The sequence below is a fragment of the Mytilus trossulus genome, chromosome 8, assembly GCF_036588685.1.
Source record: "Mytilus trossulus isolate FHL-02 chromosome 8, PNRI_Mtr1.1.1.hap1, whole genome shotgun sequence".
Classification (NCBI taxonomy): domain Eukaryota; kingdom Metazoa; phylum Mollusca; class Bivalvia; order Mytilida; family Mytilidae; genus Mytilus; species Mytilus trossulus.
This window is the reverse complement of record NC_086380.1, coordinates 17,403,302-17,421,142: the sequence shown is the minus strand read 5'-3', so window position 1 is coordinate 17,421,142 and position 17,841 is coordinate 17,403,302. Positions and strand designations below refer to the sequence as shown.

Genomic DNA, 17,841 nt, shown 5'->3' with positions numbered 1-17,841 from the left:
TCACTGTTTATGATTTCAGCTCCAATATATCAAATCTCAATTTAAAACCAATTCAATATGACAAATTTTAAAGAGTTCAGAATTTTTTTCAATAATAACTTCATCATGCTTGAAAAACACAGCAGATAAAATCTGGTAATGTTAGCCTAAAATTTCCTTATAACTCACCTCAAGAGCACTTCGACCAATCAAAACATTATTAGGACTAGCAACTTTATAACATAAGACCCGTAATGTTTGTGAGCCGTCAAGTTCCAGCTCGAAATCCTCATCCCAGGTAGGATCTGTAGTGTTTATACATTTATGGGTCTGAGCTTTCTTAAAGAAATGACCATAGGAGTCCAGCTCTAGGACAGCAAACACATCTGTAAAAACAAATACTGACCATTGAAAAAAAAATGTGTGTAAAAAGACATGTAGATAGAAATAAGAAGATGTGGTATGAGTGCCAATGAGAGAACTCTCAATTAATGTCACAATTTGTAAAAGTAAATCATTATAGGTGAAAGTATGGCTTTCAACACTGAGCCTTGGCTAACACCAAACAGTATGCTTTGTCTGTCATGGACCATGGTTTGAATGTAGCGGACCAATTCAGAAATAATGCTGAATTTTTTGAATGTTACTATTTTGGACGTTCTGATTGGTCAGGATTGCCATTTTAAAAGGTTGCTGAGTCTGTGCATCATGATCATTATTAAACAGTTTCTCACATAATGACTACTATTTCTTTGAAATGCAGTTGCAAATATTTTCAACATCTTTAGGATGTGATGGACTAAAGGTATTCACTAAGGATTGAAAAATGATTACTATTAAATACTGCTGGTGCATGATAACTCATTCGTTATTAAATTCTGTGAATTTCATATCAGAATAAAAAGACTACAAAGATCATGAATATCACAATGTAAATAATTTTTTTCATTTTTTTACTTTTGATGCCTATTTATTAGAGTAAATGGATAAATGTCTAATGGAGAGAAAAATGAAATGTCTAAAAGATATAAAGACTATATTTACCTGATGGTTGATCTAGACCATACAGACAATGTATTGTTACATTTAATAAACCACTCAGCATTTCCTCATCTAAAACAGAAAAACAAATTTTAAATTTCGGGTCAAGTTTATATAAAACATCCTCAAACAAATACTTAACTTCATAAACATAAAGTTTCTGAAATTCAAAATCAACTTCATACTAAATGTGCTAAAAAGATTATGGATTGTATGATTTTTGTACATATGAATCTTAAAAGTTTAACCCTTACATATACTTTATTCAAAAGTGTCGCTTAAATAGCTGGTCAGTTGTTACAGTTTCAGTTCTAAGACGGATATGTTCATAAATTCCTTTCATTTTTTTCTATTTGAATTACTGAGCATTAAACATAGGGGTTTATTCTATTAAAATTTACTTCTAAGATTAAACTTTTAATTTTTTTTCTTATAATGCGACTTTTTTTCCCCCACAAGAATGGATTGTCATGAATGTCATGAATGTATCCAGGTGAAAATAGTTCATTTAAAATTTCTGGTCCTAATAAAAAGACTTGTTTAAGTGAAAAATCTCGTGCTTTAGTGAAAAATGTAAGAAACATTCCAAAAAGTAAATGAAATTGGGATAATTATTTCCAATACCGAAATTGGAATATTGGATTGGATATCAATTATTAGTGTCATTAAATAATTTAATTTTGGATGTAACACGTCTTTGGATTGCTGACAAAGGCATGTCTATCGACTCATAGACATAATTTTGTCATTTGACTGTGAAGTCATCAATGATGATACCTTTGTAAAATTTTGAAGATAAGGAGATGTTGCTTGCATGTTTGCCAATGAGACATCTTTCCACCAAGGTGCAAATGAACTAGATATTAGCAATAAGAGGCAACTTTTCGGCCTTCAACTATGAGAAAAACCGGTACCTTATAGTCGATTATGAAAGGCCACGACATACAAAAATGTGAAACAATTCAATTGAGAAAAATAAAGGCAATATTCATTACAATACAATGGAAAAGTCAACTGATCGCTGACATTAACCTTTACATGCTTTACTCCTGCTTAAAATGGATATCAAGAATTAAATTATAAGGAATGACTGATATATTTTTTTTGTCTATTGGAAGTTACATAAATATGTGGTGCACACTTTAAATAACCCGCTACACAGGTTATCCATTGTGCACTATAATTTTGATGTTATTTCTTCATAAGACAGAAAAAATATTACAGTCAATTCTTAAAAAAAATAATAAAACAGTTCATTCTTAACTATTTTTTTTATTTAATTATGCATAAACACTGTGGACAAGTCTTTTGTCAATAAGTATTGAACAAATGTCTAAATGAAGCAATGCACATATTTGTTCTTGTGTTTATTAATCCTGGAAAATTATGAAAATTATAAAATAATAAAAAAATTGAGTTATCTCCCATTACAAAAGCCAAAGAAAAAAAGATCTTTTCTTTTCAACAATATAAAAGAAGTTCCAGCAGTCATAGAAATCGTATTTAACCCATTATACCACATGCAATTAAATACTCTGCAATAAAACCATACATACAGTCTTGTTCTGGCTTGCTCGCTCCAGAATTTGAAACTGCAGTAAAATAAAAATCTATCTTTTTCTTCCTAAATCTTAAGTTTCTTTGGCAATAATGTATGGCCAATCATTTCAAAGATAACATAAAACTATTATTGCAATGTGTATTTACTCTTCTTCTTTTAGGATTATCTAATGAAAAAATTTGGGAAATGATTTTTTTTAAATTAGCAGATTTTAGCAAAATATTAGAACATGAAATAAGTTTGCATTTCATGGTCATATTCTCACTGTAATTCACATATACTTATTCAACAAAGACAAAAATAATGCTACATGGATAATTTAAACAAAGGACATATCCCAATTACATTGCAACAGTGTCAATTAAACAGGTGAAATGATAGGACAGCATACAGGTAGACTCAGTGGCGGATCCAGCCATTTTAAAAAGGGGGGGGGGGTGTTCCCAACCCAGGACAAAGGGGGGGTTTCAGCTATATGTCCCCATTCAAATGCATTGATCGTCCAAAAAAGGGGGGTTTCAACCCCTGGAACCCCCCTTGGATCCATCAATGAGACTCCAAATGCATGAGTGATACATGATACTGTAAATTCAGAAATTACTGCAGCCAATTATTATTACAAGAAATAAACGTTAAATATACACATAATAACTTACCATTCTTGCTGAGGTAATTTCCTATGTTATTCACTTGAGGTAACTGAAAGAAAGAGAGGATAATATCAAGAAATCATGTAATCATTAATTCAAAAATTCAGAACAAAAAACAAAATACAAGATGTACTGTAAGTAATTGCTCTATAATCATATACCCACTATGTTTTGAGTAAAGAGGAAGTCGATGAGCAATGAATGTAAAAATACATAATATCAGAAATCTCTCATTCATAAATCATAAGAAATATCTGACCTGTGCATTATGTGTAAGAATATTTATATTTTTGGTAAAGATGAAGTTGATAAAGAAATGGATGTGAAAACAAATCTCACTTTGAAGCATGCTCACATAAAGCTTGATACAAAATTTCAAGAAGATTTGATGCATAGATATTGATTTAAAGGTGGTGAAGTTGGGGTACACTTATGAAAGTTCATTATCAAATATGTATATTGTATATCATATAAAAAGATTGCCAATAAGACAATTCTCCACAAGAGACCAAATGTTTTGTTTTTATTTACAATGAAATTCACATTTTAGCTATACAAATAACTCACACTATCCATTTAAAATAAATTTATTCATGTACAGATTTGGTTATGCATATCCTTGGGGGAATTTTTATTTTGTCCTCAAGTTGAGTACATTTCCTTTTCATGTCGTTAATGTTACAACAGATCCTACATGAATCAACATTATATTGTCAATTCATAAATTAAATCACTTATTTTAGGATATTACGTATAAATAAATAAAAATAAAATAAAATGTCTGACTATAATGATAATTACCTGTGTACTTTTATTAACCATGGTCTGTATCCCATGGACACTAAGTTCTCTTGTTAAAGCAACTATAAGAAAAGAAATATGGAATATTCATTACAAAATTGAAAATAAAAATGAATAGAGTTAAATCTGTAGCAGACTGACTTTCACAAGATGAACAAGAATGTGTCAATAGTACATGAATGTCCCACTCGCACCATCATTTTCTATGTTCAGTAAACCGTGAAATTGGGGTCCAAACTCTAGTTTTGGCACTAAAATTAGAAAGATCATATCATAAGGAACAGGTTTACTAAGTTTAAAGTTGATTGGATTTCAACTTCATTGAACACTACCTTGACCAAAAACTTTAACCTGAAGTGGGACAGATGGACAGACAAATGAACAAACAGAAGAACAAACGCATACCATAATACATAAGTTAATACATTTAAAATCCAACAAGCTGAAAACCTAGAAGAAAGATCAATCTATTTTATAAATACTAACTTCCATGAGGGTGCCTCTGTTGACTGAGTATGGCATCCCTCCATTCCTCACGTTCGAAGTCTGTAGATATCAATATGATATAATCCTTAGAATCCTCATCTCTCGTCTGGATGTGTAACGGGAGGTGAGGGGACGACAAAACTAACTGAGCTTCCTAAATATCAAAATAACATATATGACCTTCATGATTACGCAATAATTATTCTTTTATCAAATTCATCAAAATAAAATTAAAGTCATCTCAATGGAAAGTTTCAGTTTAACAAATTTCTTGCCTTCTTTTTAATGGGAACATATATAATAAGTTTTACAGACTACAAAGTTGTTTTTTTCCCTTTTAAATGTAAACAGGAAAATTTGTTGAAATAGAATAAATACCTGTTCTTCAATTTTCTTTTTTAATTTTTCTATATTTCTTGATGATACTTTTCCAGCTAATGACCAAGTTCTCTGTAAAAAAAAAATATCATTTCAAATTATTGTAAAAATAAAAACAAACAATACAAACAAAATATTCTTCATCAAGTTTTATATATATCATATATATAATTTAGTAGTCAAGTATGAAATGTTTAGGGATTGTGCAGATATTCCAACGGCAAAATCTTACATTATTTTTTTTTATCTATTAAAAAAGAAGGTGCCTACTTGACCATTAACCTGTAATTTTGCTTAAATCACGTTTACAACAATATAAACAATACATTGCCCCACTCAATGCTTCAGAAATAATTGCAAGGATTCATCCAAGATTAAAATGGTCTTTTAAAAAAATTTAAAATTTAAATCTAAAGCTGTTGAAACTTTTTTTTAATACTCTAATTTCTTTATTGCACATATTGCTTTTTAACAATTAAACTTGGTATACAGCATTTCAACAAGTTTCCCTATTGAAACTTAAATATTGTAAAACATTTTATCTTTTTCATTACAAAATATTGAAACTTTAATACTGTGGATTCATTGATATTCGTTGAATACCAATTTTCGTGGATTTCGTGGGTACAGTAGAACCACAAATTCAAATGATCAACGAAAAACAACTTTTTTTAAAGGAATGAGTGTAGACTTTGCCAAACCACGTAATTAAATATACATGAATATGTCAATTTTCTTCAAACCACGAAAATAAATAATTCCACAGTACCTGATAGTGATGTGAGATGAAGATGATGATGACATGATACAAAGATACTGGGATGTGGTCATATTTATAAATTAACTGTTTCCAAAACTATTTTTTTTTAAATACTAAGGTTTTTCTACCTCAGAAATAGATTATATTAGCTGTACATTTGTATTTGGCAAAGCTTTTAGGAATTTTGATCCTCAATGCTCTTCAACTATTTACTTTATTTGGTCTTTAAACTTCTAGCGTCACTGATGAGTCTTTTGTAGACAGCAAGTGGGTCTGGCGCAAATATAAAACATTCCGTCCTGGTATCTATGATGAGTTTATTTCCTAGACAATTAAATTTGTCATTTCATAAGCTGATATGTTACTTGACTTTTTCTAATTTTACTTACATCTCTAAAACTCTCTGTTTTTTTCCTCATTTCTTTTCTTAACTCGGATTTCAAACTAACAATTCTTTTTTTCATGGCATCAATATCTTCTTTACAAGAGTAAGTTTTACCATCAGTAGATTTTGTTTCTACATTGATATTGGATATAGGTATGAACCATTTACAGTCAAAACTTTTCATCTTATGCCTGAAAATATATACAAAATTACATTGCTAAAGTATGCATTATCAAATTATAAATACAAATTATACAATATTACATTGTAAAAGTATACATACAATATTACATTGTAAAAGTATACATACAACATTACATTGTGAAAAGTTTACATACAATATTACATTGTAAAAGTATACATACAATATTACATAGTAAAAAGTATTAATTCATTACATTCTAAAAAGTACATTGTCAAAAGTTAAAGTGTGTTGTACATGTATATTTTTTTCAAATAATTCAAACATGAAATGCTTTGCTTGAGCTTAGATAAACACACTTATTCCCTATAGTTCTAATGAAATTTTTAAAGTTTTTTAAATAAATGATTATGAAAAATAATAAGCAGGGGGGAATAACTCAAGACAAATTAAATCAATGTGTTCTTTTTCAAAATTCATAAAAACTGGTCAAAACTTTTGACTTTAAATGCATAATAATAAAAGAAAAATGAATTGAACAGACGACAATGTAAACCAACTTACCTTCCTGATACCTTATGTTTTGTACACACAATGATATCACTATACAGAAACAAGAACCGTAACTTCCGACTGTTACCAATCACTTCTATCACAAAGCCACTTTTTACAAGATGCCCTTGTTCCTTGGGCTACAAATAAATAAATCAATATGGAGGTTTTTACGGAAACACTTATTTCTTATTTCAACATACAAATGACTTTTTTCTTAAATCTTGAATTTGACGCTTTTTTGTTCATTGGTGTTTAACTTCAATTAAGTGACTTTGGCTATATTATGGTAGTTAGTTATCTATTGGTACAAAGAGCTGGAAAAGTGGATGAACTCCTCACTTTGGCAGAAAAATGACGATCTTTGTCTTCAAAGGAGTCTTGAATTTGAATCTATATCAACAAACATTCGATGTGTATTTAATGTGTAGTGACTATGGCTGTTTTTTGGATAAAATTATTACAAATACAAATAGTCAGTATAAATAATAGATCAGCACTGATTTTCAAACTCATCCAAGACATTGCTGCTATAAACCTATGATTTTAGCTTCATAAAAATCTTGCAAGAAGAGAGAGAGTAGACTGGATGGACAGAGGGAATGACAGATGAACGTCTGGTATTTCTATGTCACCCTTAACAGGTAATGTGAGAGAAACAATGATTTACCTTTCCTGTAGAACTTGAGCTACCTCCATCCTCCTCTTCACCAAAAGATTTGATATTGAGGTCGGCCAGAGACAAGGCTTTGTTTAACATCTGGTAATCAGGGTGGTCATGTGGAGTGTGCATAAGTAAATCCTGGAAAATATCATTATCAAAATTATAACCTGTATCACAAAATATTTTTGTTGCCTTAAGTTCATCAAACTTTCCAGTATGATTATTGTGCTCAGACTCAGAAATATACCAATCAAATTTTGAATTTCAAGCATGCATCTTGTACTCCCTGTTCTGATTGAAGTTTTATTACTAAGAGTCCAAGAGTTACATGCAATCAGGAAACTTGTTACTACACAAACAATAAATATTTCACATGTTTTCTTATTCCAAGTATTTCCATTTACAAAAATATGTATTTTAGAAAATTTATCAAAGTTGGAAGTAGAAAATTCTGTATATTGTTACACCTTTTTTTAACTCATTTCACAAGTCAAAGGATAAACCAGTATATGAACAACTTACATGTAAAACTAGAGTATTTCTTTGTAATCTTTGTACTGGTTTAAATAAAGCTTCTGCAAAATAAAAATAATCCTATTATCATATAACATACATAATGTGAAAATATAAAATGTGTTTCAACTTGCTATAGCTAACATCATTGACCGCTGATGACTATGCCTTCTAATTTGTCACATGGTACCGGGTATATATAACAGGCTATTATTTGAACTTGGAATTATTTTTAATTATGGAATTTGCAAAATTTCTTGTGTTTAAAATTTTTAATAAATTCCATGTTTATTTGGTATTATAATCTTTTGAGCGGTTAATAACACTTTCCATACAATATATATTGGTTAGATAGTGTTGTGCGCGGCACAGTACATTCTGTTGAAAACAGAACATTTCAGTACAGAATAAACATGGAATTTATTAAAAATTTCAATAACAAGAAATCAAGCAAATTCCATAATTAAAAATAATTCCATAATTAAAAATAATTCCAAGTTCAAATAATATCCTGTTATATGTACTAAACAAGATTTATGCTTTTACAAATAAATATTGCAAATGTGTACATCAACTAATTCAATTTATGAACACCACTTGAATCCTTTTTGTTCAGTGTTGTCCTTTTTGGAAACATTCCTTGTACTAGCAAACATGATCCTACAGTTTTATTCAATATCTATTCTACAAAACAAACTTTGTTCGTTTCCTTAGAAGAATTTATTTTTCTTATCTACTTTCCCTAGATGCCCTCCATCCAAACTGATTGTTTAGAGTTGAATTGAAATATTGATTGCTGCTTGTTCAGTGGCACCCATTTTATGCATGGTGATTTTTGACAGAAGACAATTCAATAGACAACTTTCCAGTTCGATACATTTCCGTCAAAAACTCTGGTTTTAGTGAACGTCATTTGTGCCTTTAAGGGCGTTGTCACATCCATTCCAATGTTGAGTGAGTGGTTGGAAAACTATAATTCTATATTGTACAAATTATTCGGCAAAATCAAACTCTCAAAATTGACGATCAGCACTGCTGTCATTAGGGATTTGTCTTTAGGTACCTACAGAACAACCATTATTTCTAGTTTATTCTGCACAATGACGATCTCTAAGACGCTTGATGAACATCATAAGTGCAGGGATACAGGCGACCCCTACCATCTGGTGAATGACGTCATAAAGGGGCCATATCGGTAATTGGCAAGTTTTTTCCGGTGACAGTCTATTAATCTAAGAATCAAACAATATATATTTACCTTCTAAATTTGTTTTTTCTATGAAGCCATTTGTCATATTTATTTCCTACAAACAAAACAAAATAAAATAAGTTACGGTAATATAAAATCTTTATAGTCATTATAAAATTGAGAACTGTTATACATATATTGCTTTTTTTTAAAACTTTAATAAATCAGACTGTCTAAATCTTGTACTTGGTGTACTGCAAAATAAAGACACATAAAATTTCATTTGACCGAAAACACAGAATTAAAGTGTTATAGGATTTTCTATTTAAAGAGTGTTTTGGGGAAAACTAAACTATTCTAGGTTCCTTTTATAGCTTCACTACATGGTGATGTTTTTTTTTCATTGTGGAAGTCCGTACAGTGACCTATAATTGCTAATATATGATGCAATTGAACTCTGGTGGAAAGTTTTCTCATTCTAATGCAACAACGTTTGTAACGTTCATTTTGATTGGATACCGTCACTTTTATACATGGCATCAATTGACAATTGATGCTATGGGATGTTTGCGCAAGCGCAGACGGCAGATGACAGATTTTAATTACATGTTTAAACGTTGTTTACTGTCAGTTTCATTAGAATGGAGATAACAATATTGTATTTTAAGCTCAAATGGCATCAATTGGGGATTTGATGGTTGCAAATATCTGTTTACTGTCTCCGCTAACAGGTCGCCAGTAAACTTAATTTGCGACCATCACACCCCGATTTGCCGTCGGAGCTTAAAATACAATACAGTTATCTCCTAATTGGCATTTTTATCAAATTTCCTTATTTTATAGTAAAATTAGAATAGCACTATGTTTGTATGTACTGTGGATTCATTTATTTTCATGGGTATCATTTTTTGTGGATTACTTCAAACTTGCGTATTTAGGGATATTTGATTTCGTGGTTTTGTCAATATCTGCATATAAAGCCTCATGAAACTATGTTATTCATTGAACACTTGATTTTGTTTTGCACCTGTATCCATGAAACCCACAAAAAATGGTCCTCAACGAATGAATCAACAGTATGCAAATATATATATAAAAAAAGGAGCCATGTTTCTATTTTTTAGGTTTAGTTATTTATTTGAAGTAAGATTGACACATAAAAGACACTTCCTGTTTCACAAATTGTACCTACAAAGAATTGAACTTTATCCTTAAATTTATCCTTATGTGCATAATATAAACTCACCATAGTAGAAACCATTCTTTTAAATTCACCATTTTCTGTGCAGTATTTCTGGACTAAATCTCTGGCTTTATTTATATTGTCTACATATTCTTTGTATATAGGAATATAAAATGTCTGAAAAATATGACAATACTGTATTCAATATAACAAATTATAATGAAATAATATACATATTATATATATAAAGTGCCTAGAGAATCAACCTTACAATGTTCTAGTAAATTTTATTCTTTACTTCCTTCGTGGCCAGGGCTAAAATCTTGACTTTATACTTCTATGACAATACTGCCTTGCATTGTGTGGACGCCTCATCTCCTCATATAACATATACAGCTGATAAAAAATAAGCTTTCGTTTTGGCATTGATACCTTCTCATAGCAATTATATACATTTATACATCAGAAAAGATCTGACACCTTAGATACAAATAAACTTACCAATTCTTTAAATATTTCGCCAATTTTTTGTTCATCTGACCAGTTATTGACTTTTTCCTGCAAACTTTGTACAAATGTTTGGTGATATTGCTTGATTTCCTCCACTTTGTAAAATATCGTAGATAAATCTTCTAACGGACACATCCTACAATGTTCCTGTAAACTTTTGGTTTGTAGATTTCTTTTAATCTAAAATGAAATTTTATTCTAAAATTATAAACTATTATTTAAATTTTGTTTAATTAATTGTATAAATAAACCAATTTTTCAAGACTTTTCAGCCATTGGCCTTCTTCAGTTCTTTATTTTGTTTGGTTGTGTAATTTTGCTAAGCAGTGTAATGATTCAAATTGCTGTTATTCTGTTTTATCTTAAATTTTTGTTTACTAGTTTCCTTTTGGAATGTGTAAAGTTTTTTGGGGAATTTAAAAAATTTAGCATACTAAGCCGAAAGGAAATATGTATTTTGCCGAATACTAAAATTTGAATGTTACATAAATCTTCTCTATCCAGAGCACTAATATCCAACAAATAAAGATTTTAAAATAATTATTTTATTTCATTAATACAAAATTTTCACATTGCTGTTTTATCATTTTTGAAAATATTAAGAAAACATATAGAAAACAAAAGGTAGATAGTTCATGGGCAACAGTTGGTTTTGTCAATCAGACTTGACCGTATGCCGGAGTTCATTGACCATGGATAGATCTTTAACCAATGGTTCAAACAAAACAAATGTCAATGAACTCATCAATAACTGAGTATTTATATCCATGTAATATTTCCTGCAAAACTAAAGTACAAAATATTCCCCCTGTCACAAAAGGGTTCACTGTCTGGTCTTTTGAAATACCAAAACCATAATTAGTGATATATAATATTATTTTCTGTTAAAAAAAATGACTGCATGTTTTGAGATATAAGATAAAATCTTGCCACTAAAAATATTTTTTTTTAACCCTGGAATGACACAAAATAAAGTTGTCATAACTGAAAAAAAGTAAACATTAATTTATCCTAACTCTGTCAGTGCTTTTTGTATAGTTTATACATATGTCTAATGCTGACGACCTTGTGTTGACCTATAACTGTAACTTGATTTGGTTGCTGGGTTGTTGTTTTACTTAAAATGTTTACCCTAAGTAATTTTATTCACCGATATTTGTACCGGTACACACAAATACTTAACAACCTAAACATGCTAACATAAAAAAAGAAGATGTGGTATGATTGCCAATGAGACAACTATCCACAAAAGACCACAGACATCAACAACCATAGGTCACCGTAAGGACTTCAACAATGAGTAAAGTTATATTCATCAATTGATACAGCATTTGTATCTGTATCATGCAACGTTTTATAAATGTTTTCATTTGAGCTTCCTTAATAAAGAAGAATAGAGAATAGAAATTGGGGAATGTTTCAAAGAGACAATAATCAGACCAAAGAGCAGAAAAAAATCCAGCTGTAAATTGTGAATCATACCGTGGTTATTTCTTGTAATATCTGTAAATATGTCTTTTCACTTTCTAGGATTCCCTTGACAACAATCTGTCTCATATGTAACTTTTTCTGTCTGTCCTGTCGCATTCTTTCTATTTCATCAATCTTTCTCTGTAAAATATTTCAAGTACAACTAAAAATCATACAAATCATTTTACTATGGCTGAATTCTTACAACCTTGATGTTTTCATATAGTTGCTTACATCCATGGCAATAGGTGTTAGTTAGCTATCAAACCACATCTTCTTTCATCTGTTTGATGGTCTAAAAACAAATCTTGTCTATAATCTTATTTCTCATCAGAATTGTTTTCATTTATTAAGACTATATATAAGCAGGGGAGACAACTCTAAACTGACAATCTTAAACCAGTGAGTGAGTTATGTTTGTTTGCAATCATATCTTTTCACTTCCTTATCTCAGCAGAAGATTCATGTTTGTTAAATTGTGTAAAATAAATACCTAAATCCATCATTATTTCATAGAATTGTGTCAGATTTATCTATGTTTAATATCATGAAAACTAATTGATTAGTACACAATCTAAAATGATTGCAAAAAGTATGGAAGAACAACCATTTATGAGAATTTAAAACACATCAATTGTAAGGATGGGCAGTATTAAAACAAATGACTAAATTATTCATTTATGAAAGAAATGGGTAAGAATATAAATCTTGGATATTTCTTACATCATCCAGACTATCACAGCTAATATTGTCTTCTGTACTGTCGTCATCATCTGTTGTCTTGGCAACCCTGATTTCCATAGTTACATGACCAGATTCAGGATCACTGGTCTCACCATCTGCTTCCAGTTCATTGTCTTCCAGAAGCTTACTCTCTCTGTCATATTTTACATCATCCGATATAAAAACAGAATCTCTTATTGAAGGGACATGGTCATGGATTGCTGAAGAAGACAAAAAAAATAAAGTAGAAATTAAAAAAATAATATACATAGACTTGTAATATGACATAGTCTCATAGACTTGTAATAAAAGGTAGACATGCTCTCCTAGACTTGTAATAAAAAGGTTGACATTGTCTCATAGACTTGTAATAAAAGCTAGACATGCTCTCCTAGACTTGTAATAAAAAGGTTGACATTGTCTCTTAGACTTGTAATAAAAGATAGACATGGTCTCTTAGACTTGTAATAAAAAGGTTGACATTGTCTCTAAGACTTGTAAAAAAAGGTTGACATGGTCTCCTAGACTTGTAATAAAAGGTAGACATGATCTCCTAGACTTGTAATAAAAAGGTTGACATTGTCTCTAAGACTTGTAATAAAAGGTTGACATGGTCTCCCAGACTTGTAATAAAAGGGTTGACATGGTCTCCTAGACTTGTAATGAAAGGTTGACATGGTCTCCTAGACTTGTAATAAAAAGGTTGACATGGTCTTCTAGACTTGTAATAAAAAGGTTGACATGGTCTCCTAGACTTGTAATAAAAAGCTGATAATGTCTCCATGGCTAAATTACTAGGTTGACAATGTCTTCAAGACTGACACAGTCAGCTTGCATAAGTACCAGGATATTGAAATTCACAGATTTTTTTAAAGTTTATGTTTTATTAGATATATCTTATGTGTTGCTGTCACATGACAGTGTTATATGCACATGACTATCATATGACTTTCAAATATATTTATTCTATTTTTCTTCCTGATAGATTATGAACAACCCAGTCACGAAAACTGTCAGAACTATTGTCACAGGAATCAAACATAATCACTATGTCATTCCTTAATCATAGGATTACAGAAATCATTAGACTTTGTCAGCATTTTATTTCTGGAAGGAAATATTGAGTGAATGGCATTTCCATTCTATATTTGAACATGCCACTCAGGAGTTATGTTATCTTTCTCATAGAAGACAAAGACTAGGCAGATAACAGACAGACCACATTCTCTCCTTTATACTATTACTTCCTTGTGAACTTGTCTTGAAGTTAGAACAATGTTTTAAGTACAAAAAGTTCAAAGATAAATAAGACCTTCTACCAATTGTTATATTTAATATTTTAAAAAAGAAACTTTAAACTTCTTATTATTATACCGTTGGTTGTCCCATTTGAATGGTTTTACACTAGTGATTTTGGGACCCTTTAAGTTTATAGCTTGTTGTTCGGTGTGAGCCAAGAGTTGGCACTTACACTTATTAAACGTGTCTTTATGTGACATTTTTTCAATTTCTAAAATGAGACCTTTGTCAGCTGTCAAATGAAATAATACATGAAAAAGAACTTTAGAAAGGTATAATGCATGTACACATGTATCAATAATATCTGAGGTATCATTATAGCTTTTTGTCCCTCATCTGTGTCCAACAGATAGAACTGATCATAAATTCTTTATTTTCTTTTTGAATTTTTCACCCATAGAAAAAAGTGTTGGCATACTGCATTGTACTGAGACAGTGCTATTTTTCAGTTTGGTCTAAATATGAAAAAAAAAGAGTTCTTGAGCAGTATGTTTCTGAGTGAGCTTTAATTCAAATTGAATAAAAGAAATCAAATGATAAAATAATGGTAACATCTATTCTTTACCACAGAGTTCTTAATAAATTTTTTTAGTTCTTTTTTGGATTACAGAAAAGGGTATCTAAAATACAATTTCAAACTTTAAAATAATTGCCCAGTTATTTCCAGTTAAAGAAATCATTGCAAAAAAGTTTACCACTCAGATTAAAATTGCCCAAAATCATGAGGCACAAAAATAAAGACAAAGCATGAAACTCACTGTTTAGATTCCCCATAAACACCTAGGGCTGGTATCCTATTTCAATATCTTTGTCTTGAGAATTCTGTACAAGGCTAAACATTAACAGTTTCTTACAAAATAAGGCTAAGTTGTTCCCTAACTTTGTCTTATTACATTCAGTTACATCTTATACTGAAACTTGTACTAATTAAGATTTATAATTGCTTGGTTTTCCAACAGTAGTAAGACTGAATATTCTGGAAATAATTATGAAGAATCGGGAATAACATCCTCGTTAAAACCCTGAATAAAATATCCATACCATGATCAGCAGAAACCTGGGAGTTTTTATCAACAATGCATCTGTAATTGTTTCAGCAAGCTGGTTTAACCTTAAATAAATTAACCATTGGAAAGAATAAGCCCCTCGAGATGCACTTTCTTTTAACAGACCATAACCATTCATGGGCTTTTTTTTTTGCATTTTCTCAACACAATATCATTGAAATGTAATTTCCCCAAATTTAAAATTCACTATCAAATTACGCCAAATCTTGAGCTTATTCTTCTTTTTTAAATGCAAACTTTTCAATCATTTTATCCTCCAATAAAGTCCCTAAATAGGATAAACATCATTTTAACATCAACCCGAAAGTTTCATGAAATCCAAACAATGCATATGACTTTTCTGGGGCAAGCCAGATCCAATAAAAATATGAAAGAACGTCCCTGAGGATGAACTTCCTTTAAACAGAAACCCTATACTATTAACCGACATTTGAGTAGAGGTATTTTCTTGCTGCACAAGGTTGTTTTATTGTATTATGTATAAAACTTAGATAACATTGTTGATTTCTTATTTCCTGTAAAATTTCTGTGTCACTTGATTTAAAATTTCCTGTCCTGGTCGACAATAACTCCTTGGAAATCTAGTCACGTTTAGCTATCATTATTAATGTAAAAATCATAATATATAATTTATATGTAAATGAGTAATTTTGTTTTACATGGATTCATGTAATTTTTGGTTGTAACCACCAAACTATTTTTGTCAACTATGACCTCAAGACATACAAAATGCATTTCCTATTTAAATGATGTAATTTATGTATTATTAAACTTGACAAATCATAAACAAGCATTAATCTTATTTGTTTTTGTTTACTGTTCAAATATCAGGCCACATGCATTAATTGTTTTACATTTTGTATTGTCCTGGCCATTTATAGTTTACTATATGGTATAGGTTTTTGCTCATTGTTAAAGGCAGTAATTCCCTCAATCTACATCCTTTGGTTACAGGTGGATTATAGTCATTTCATAGACAATCATATCACATCTCCTTATTTCTACATTCAGAATTTAAAAAAAAATCTTTAGTAGGAACTTTTTATACAACTTTTTGCATTCAAATTTTTCACAGCTACAGTTCAGTTTTAAAATGAAAAGTTCTCAAATTTTTCCATTACAAGATGCTTCTTCTAAGTTATCAATACCATTTCCTGAAAATGCTTATGATTTAAAGGTACAAAAGACAGTTCTCATAGTGTATTCTAATTGTCATTTTAAATCTAATTGAATAAATTAAGTAAATTTAATTGATGCAAATTTTATTTTTGATTCATCTTTTTAATTACAGTTGTATGACCCATTATGATCTGAATGTGAAACAAACACTTGAAACAATTCCCAAGAATAATTAAATGTTTGGAAATAAAATATATTTTCCTCAATTGTAGACAAAAATTATATTATTCCCAACATCTACCCTTTACCCTTCCGTCCTCAAATCAAGTATCAATTAAATTATCTATGTCAAATGTTCCCTATTGGTTTCTGTTACAACTTACTAAATAACAATCATTATGAATAGAAGGAGATGTTTCAAGTATGTCATCAATGAGATAGAAAATCCAATGACTCAAAAAAACATAAGACATCTAAATATTAACACATAGTCTTCAAACAAGAAAATATCTTTAAAAGTTACACCATATGATAGAAAAACAAAGGATATGGGGTATCTATATATCCTTGACAAACAATCAGCACATGTACAACAAAAAAACACACAAAAAGTAAAAGAACAGCACTTTTACTACTGTTCTTCATCCCTAAGTCAAAGTGATGCCTTCAACAGAGAGCAAAAAGAAACCCAACCTCACTAAAAGTTTAAGACGTCCCTAACACATTTGTTCATTTCAACAATTTGTTTGGTATATATTGTAGTTGAGGGCCGTTCATTTGTAAATCCAAAAGAAATTGTACCCATTAAATTGTTGATAAAACAAAAAAGAACCAAAAGTATAGCCAGTAAGAGCTGGCATGAGGGATTACTAGTAGCAAAGTACCCTCTGGCCTAAGGGACTTACAATGATGCAAAACACAAAATACTTCTAGAAATTAAAATACAGTCTTCAAACAAGATTATAAAAGTGAAATTTACTAATGCTGCACTAAACCAGATGTGCATCTATTTAAACAGAAGCCCCTCCTGTATGTATCTTAATATGCTGCAGTGGAGATAGTTCTATATTTTATAGTCAACCCCTTGACCTTTAATTGATATTAAGAATACACTAATACCACAGTTCCGACATATTTCAGTCTAATACATTAGATATAAAACAGCCAGATATCAGATAAAACTCCTATTTTCTGAAGATAATCTCATTTTACTGTCTACATAATGAGATGATAAAATTGTTTTATCTATTTCTGTGTGATGTAATCTTACATGTGGCCTTCAACAATGTTAAACATGTTTTCAGTACATTTGAAAATGACATATTGTGACACGATTTGATTTCTGCAATATCATCGTCAAAATCATTTG

The 17,841-nt window shown here is 30.1% G+C and overlaps 1 protein-coding gene across 1 annotated transcript in view; it reads right to left on the bottom strand.

The window, feature by feature from the left end:
- Positions 1-17,841, bottom strand: part of LOC134680628 (active breakpoint cluster region-related protein-like) — a 42,685-nt gene that overhangs the window by 7,830 nt on the left and 17,014 nt on the right. Inside the window, exons 2-16 of the mRNA XM_063539748.1 lie at positions 12,988-13,208; positions 12,277-12,405; positions 10,786-10,974; positions 10,348-10,461; positions 9,171-9,216; positions 7,922-7,974; positions 7,406-7,537; positions 6,748-6,875; positions 6,046-6,232; positions 4,897-4,968; positions 4,519-4,672; positions 4,033-4,094; positions 3,238-3,280; positions 1,024-1,092; positions 169-365 (exon numbers count right to left, since the gene is read on the bottom strand). Of these exons, the coding sequence (XP_063395818.1) occupies positions 169-365; positions 1,024-1,092; positions 3,238-3,280; positions 4,033-4,094; positions 4,519-4,672; positions 4,897-4,968; positions 6,046-6,232; positions 6,748-6,875; positions 7,406-7,537; positions 7,922-7,974; positions 9,171-9,216; positions 10,348-10,461; positions 10,786-10,974; positions 12,277-12,405; positions 12,988-13,208 (1,796 nt within the window). The remainder of the gene's footprint in view (positions 1-168; positions 366-1,023; positions 1,093-3,237; positions 3,281-4,032; positions 4,095-4,518; positions 4,673-4,896; positions 4,969-6,045; positions 6,233-6,747; positions 6,876-7,405; positions 7,538-7,921; positions 7,975-9,170; positions 9,217-10,347; positions 10,462-10,785; positions 10,975-12,276; positions 12,406-12,987; positions 13,209-17,841) is intronic.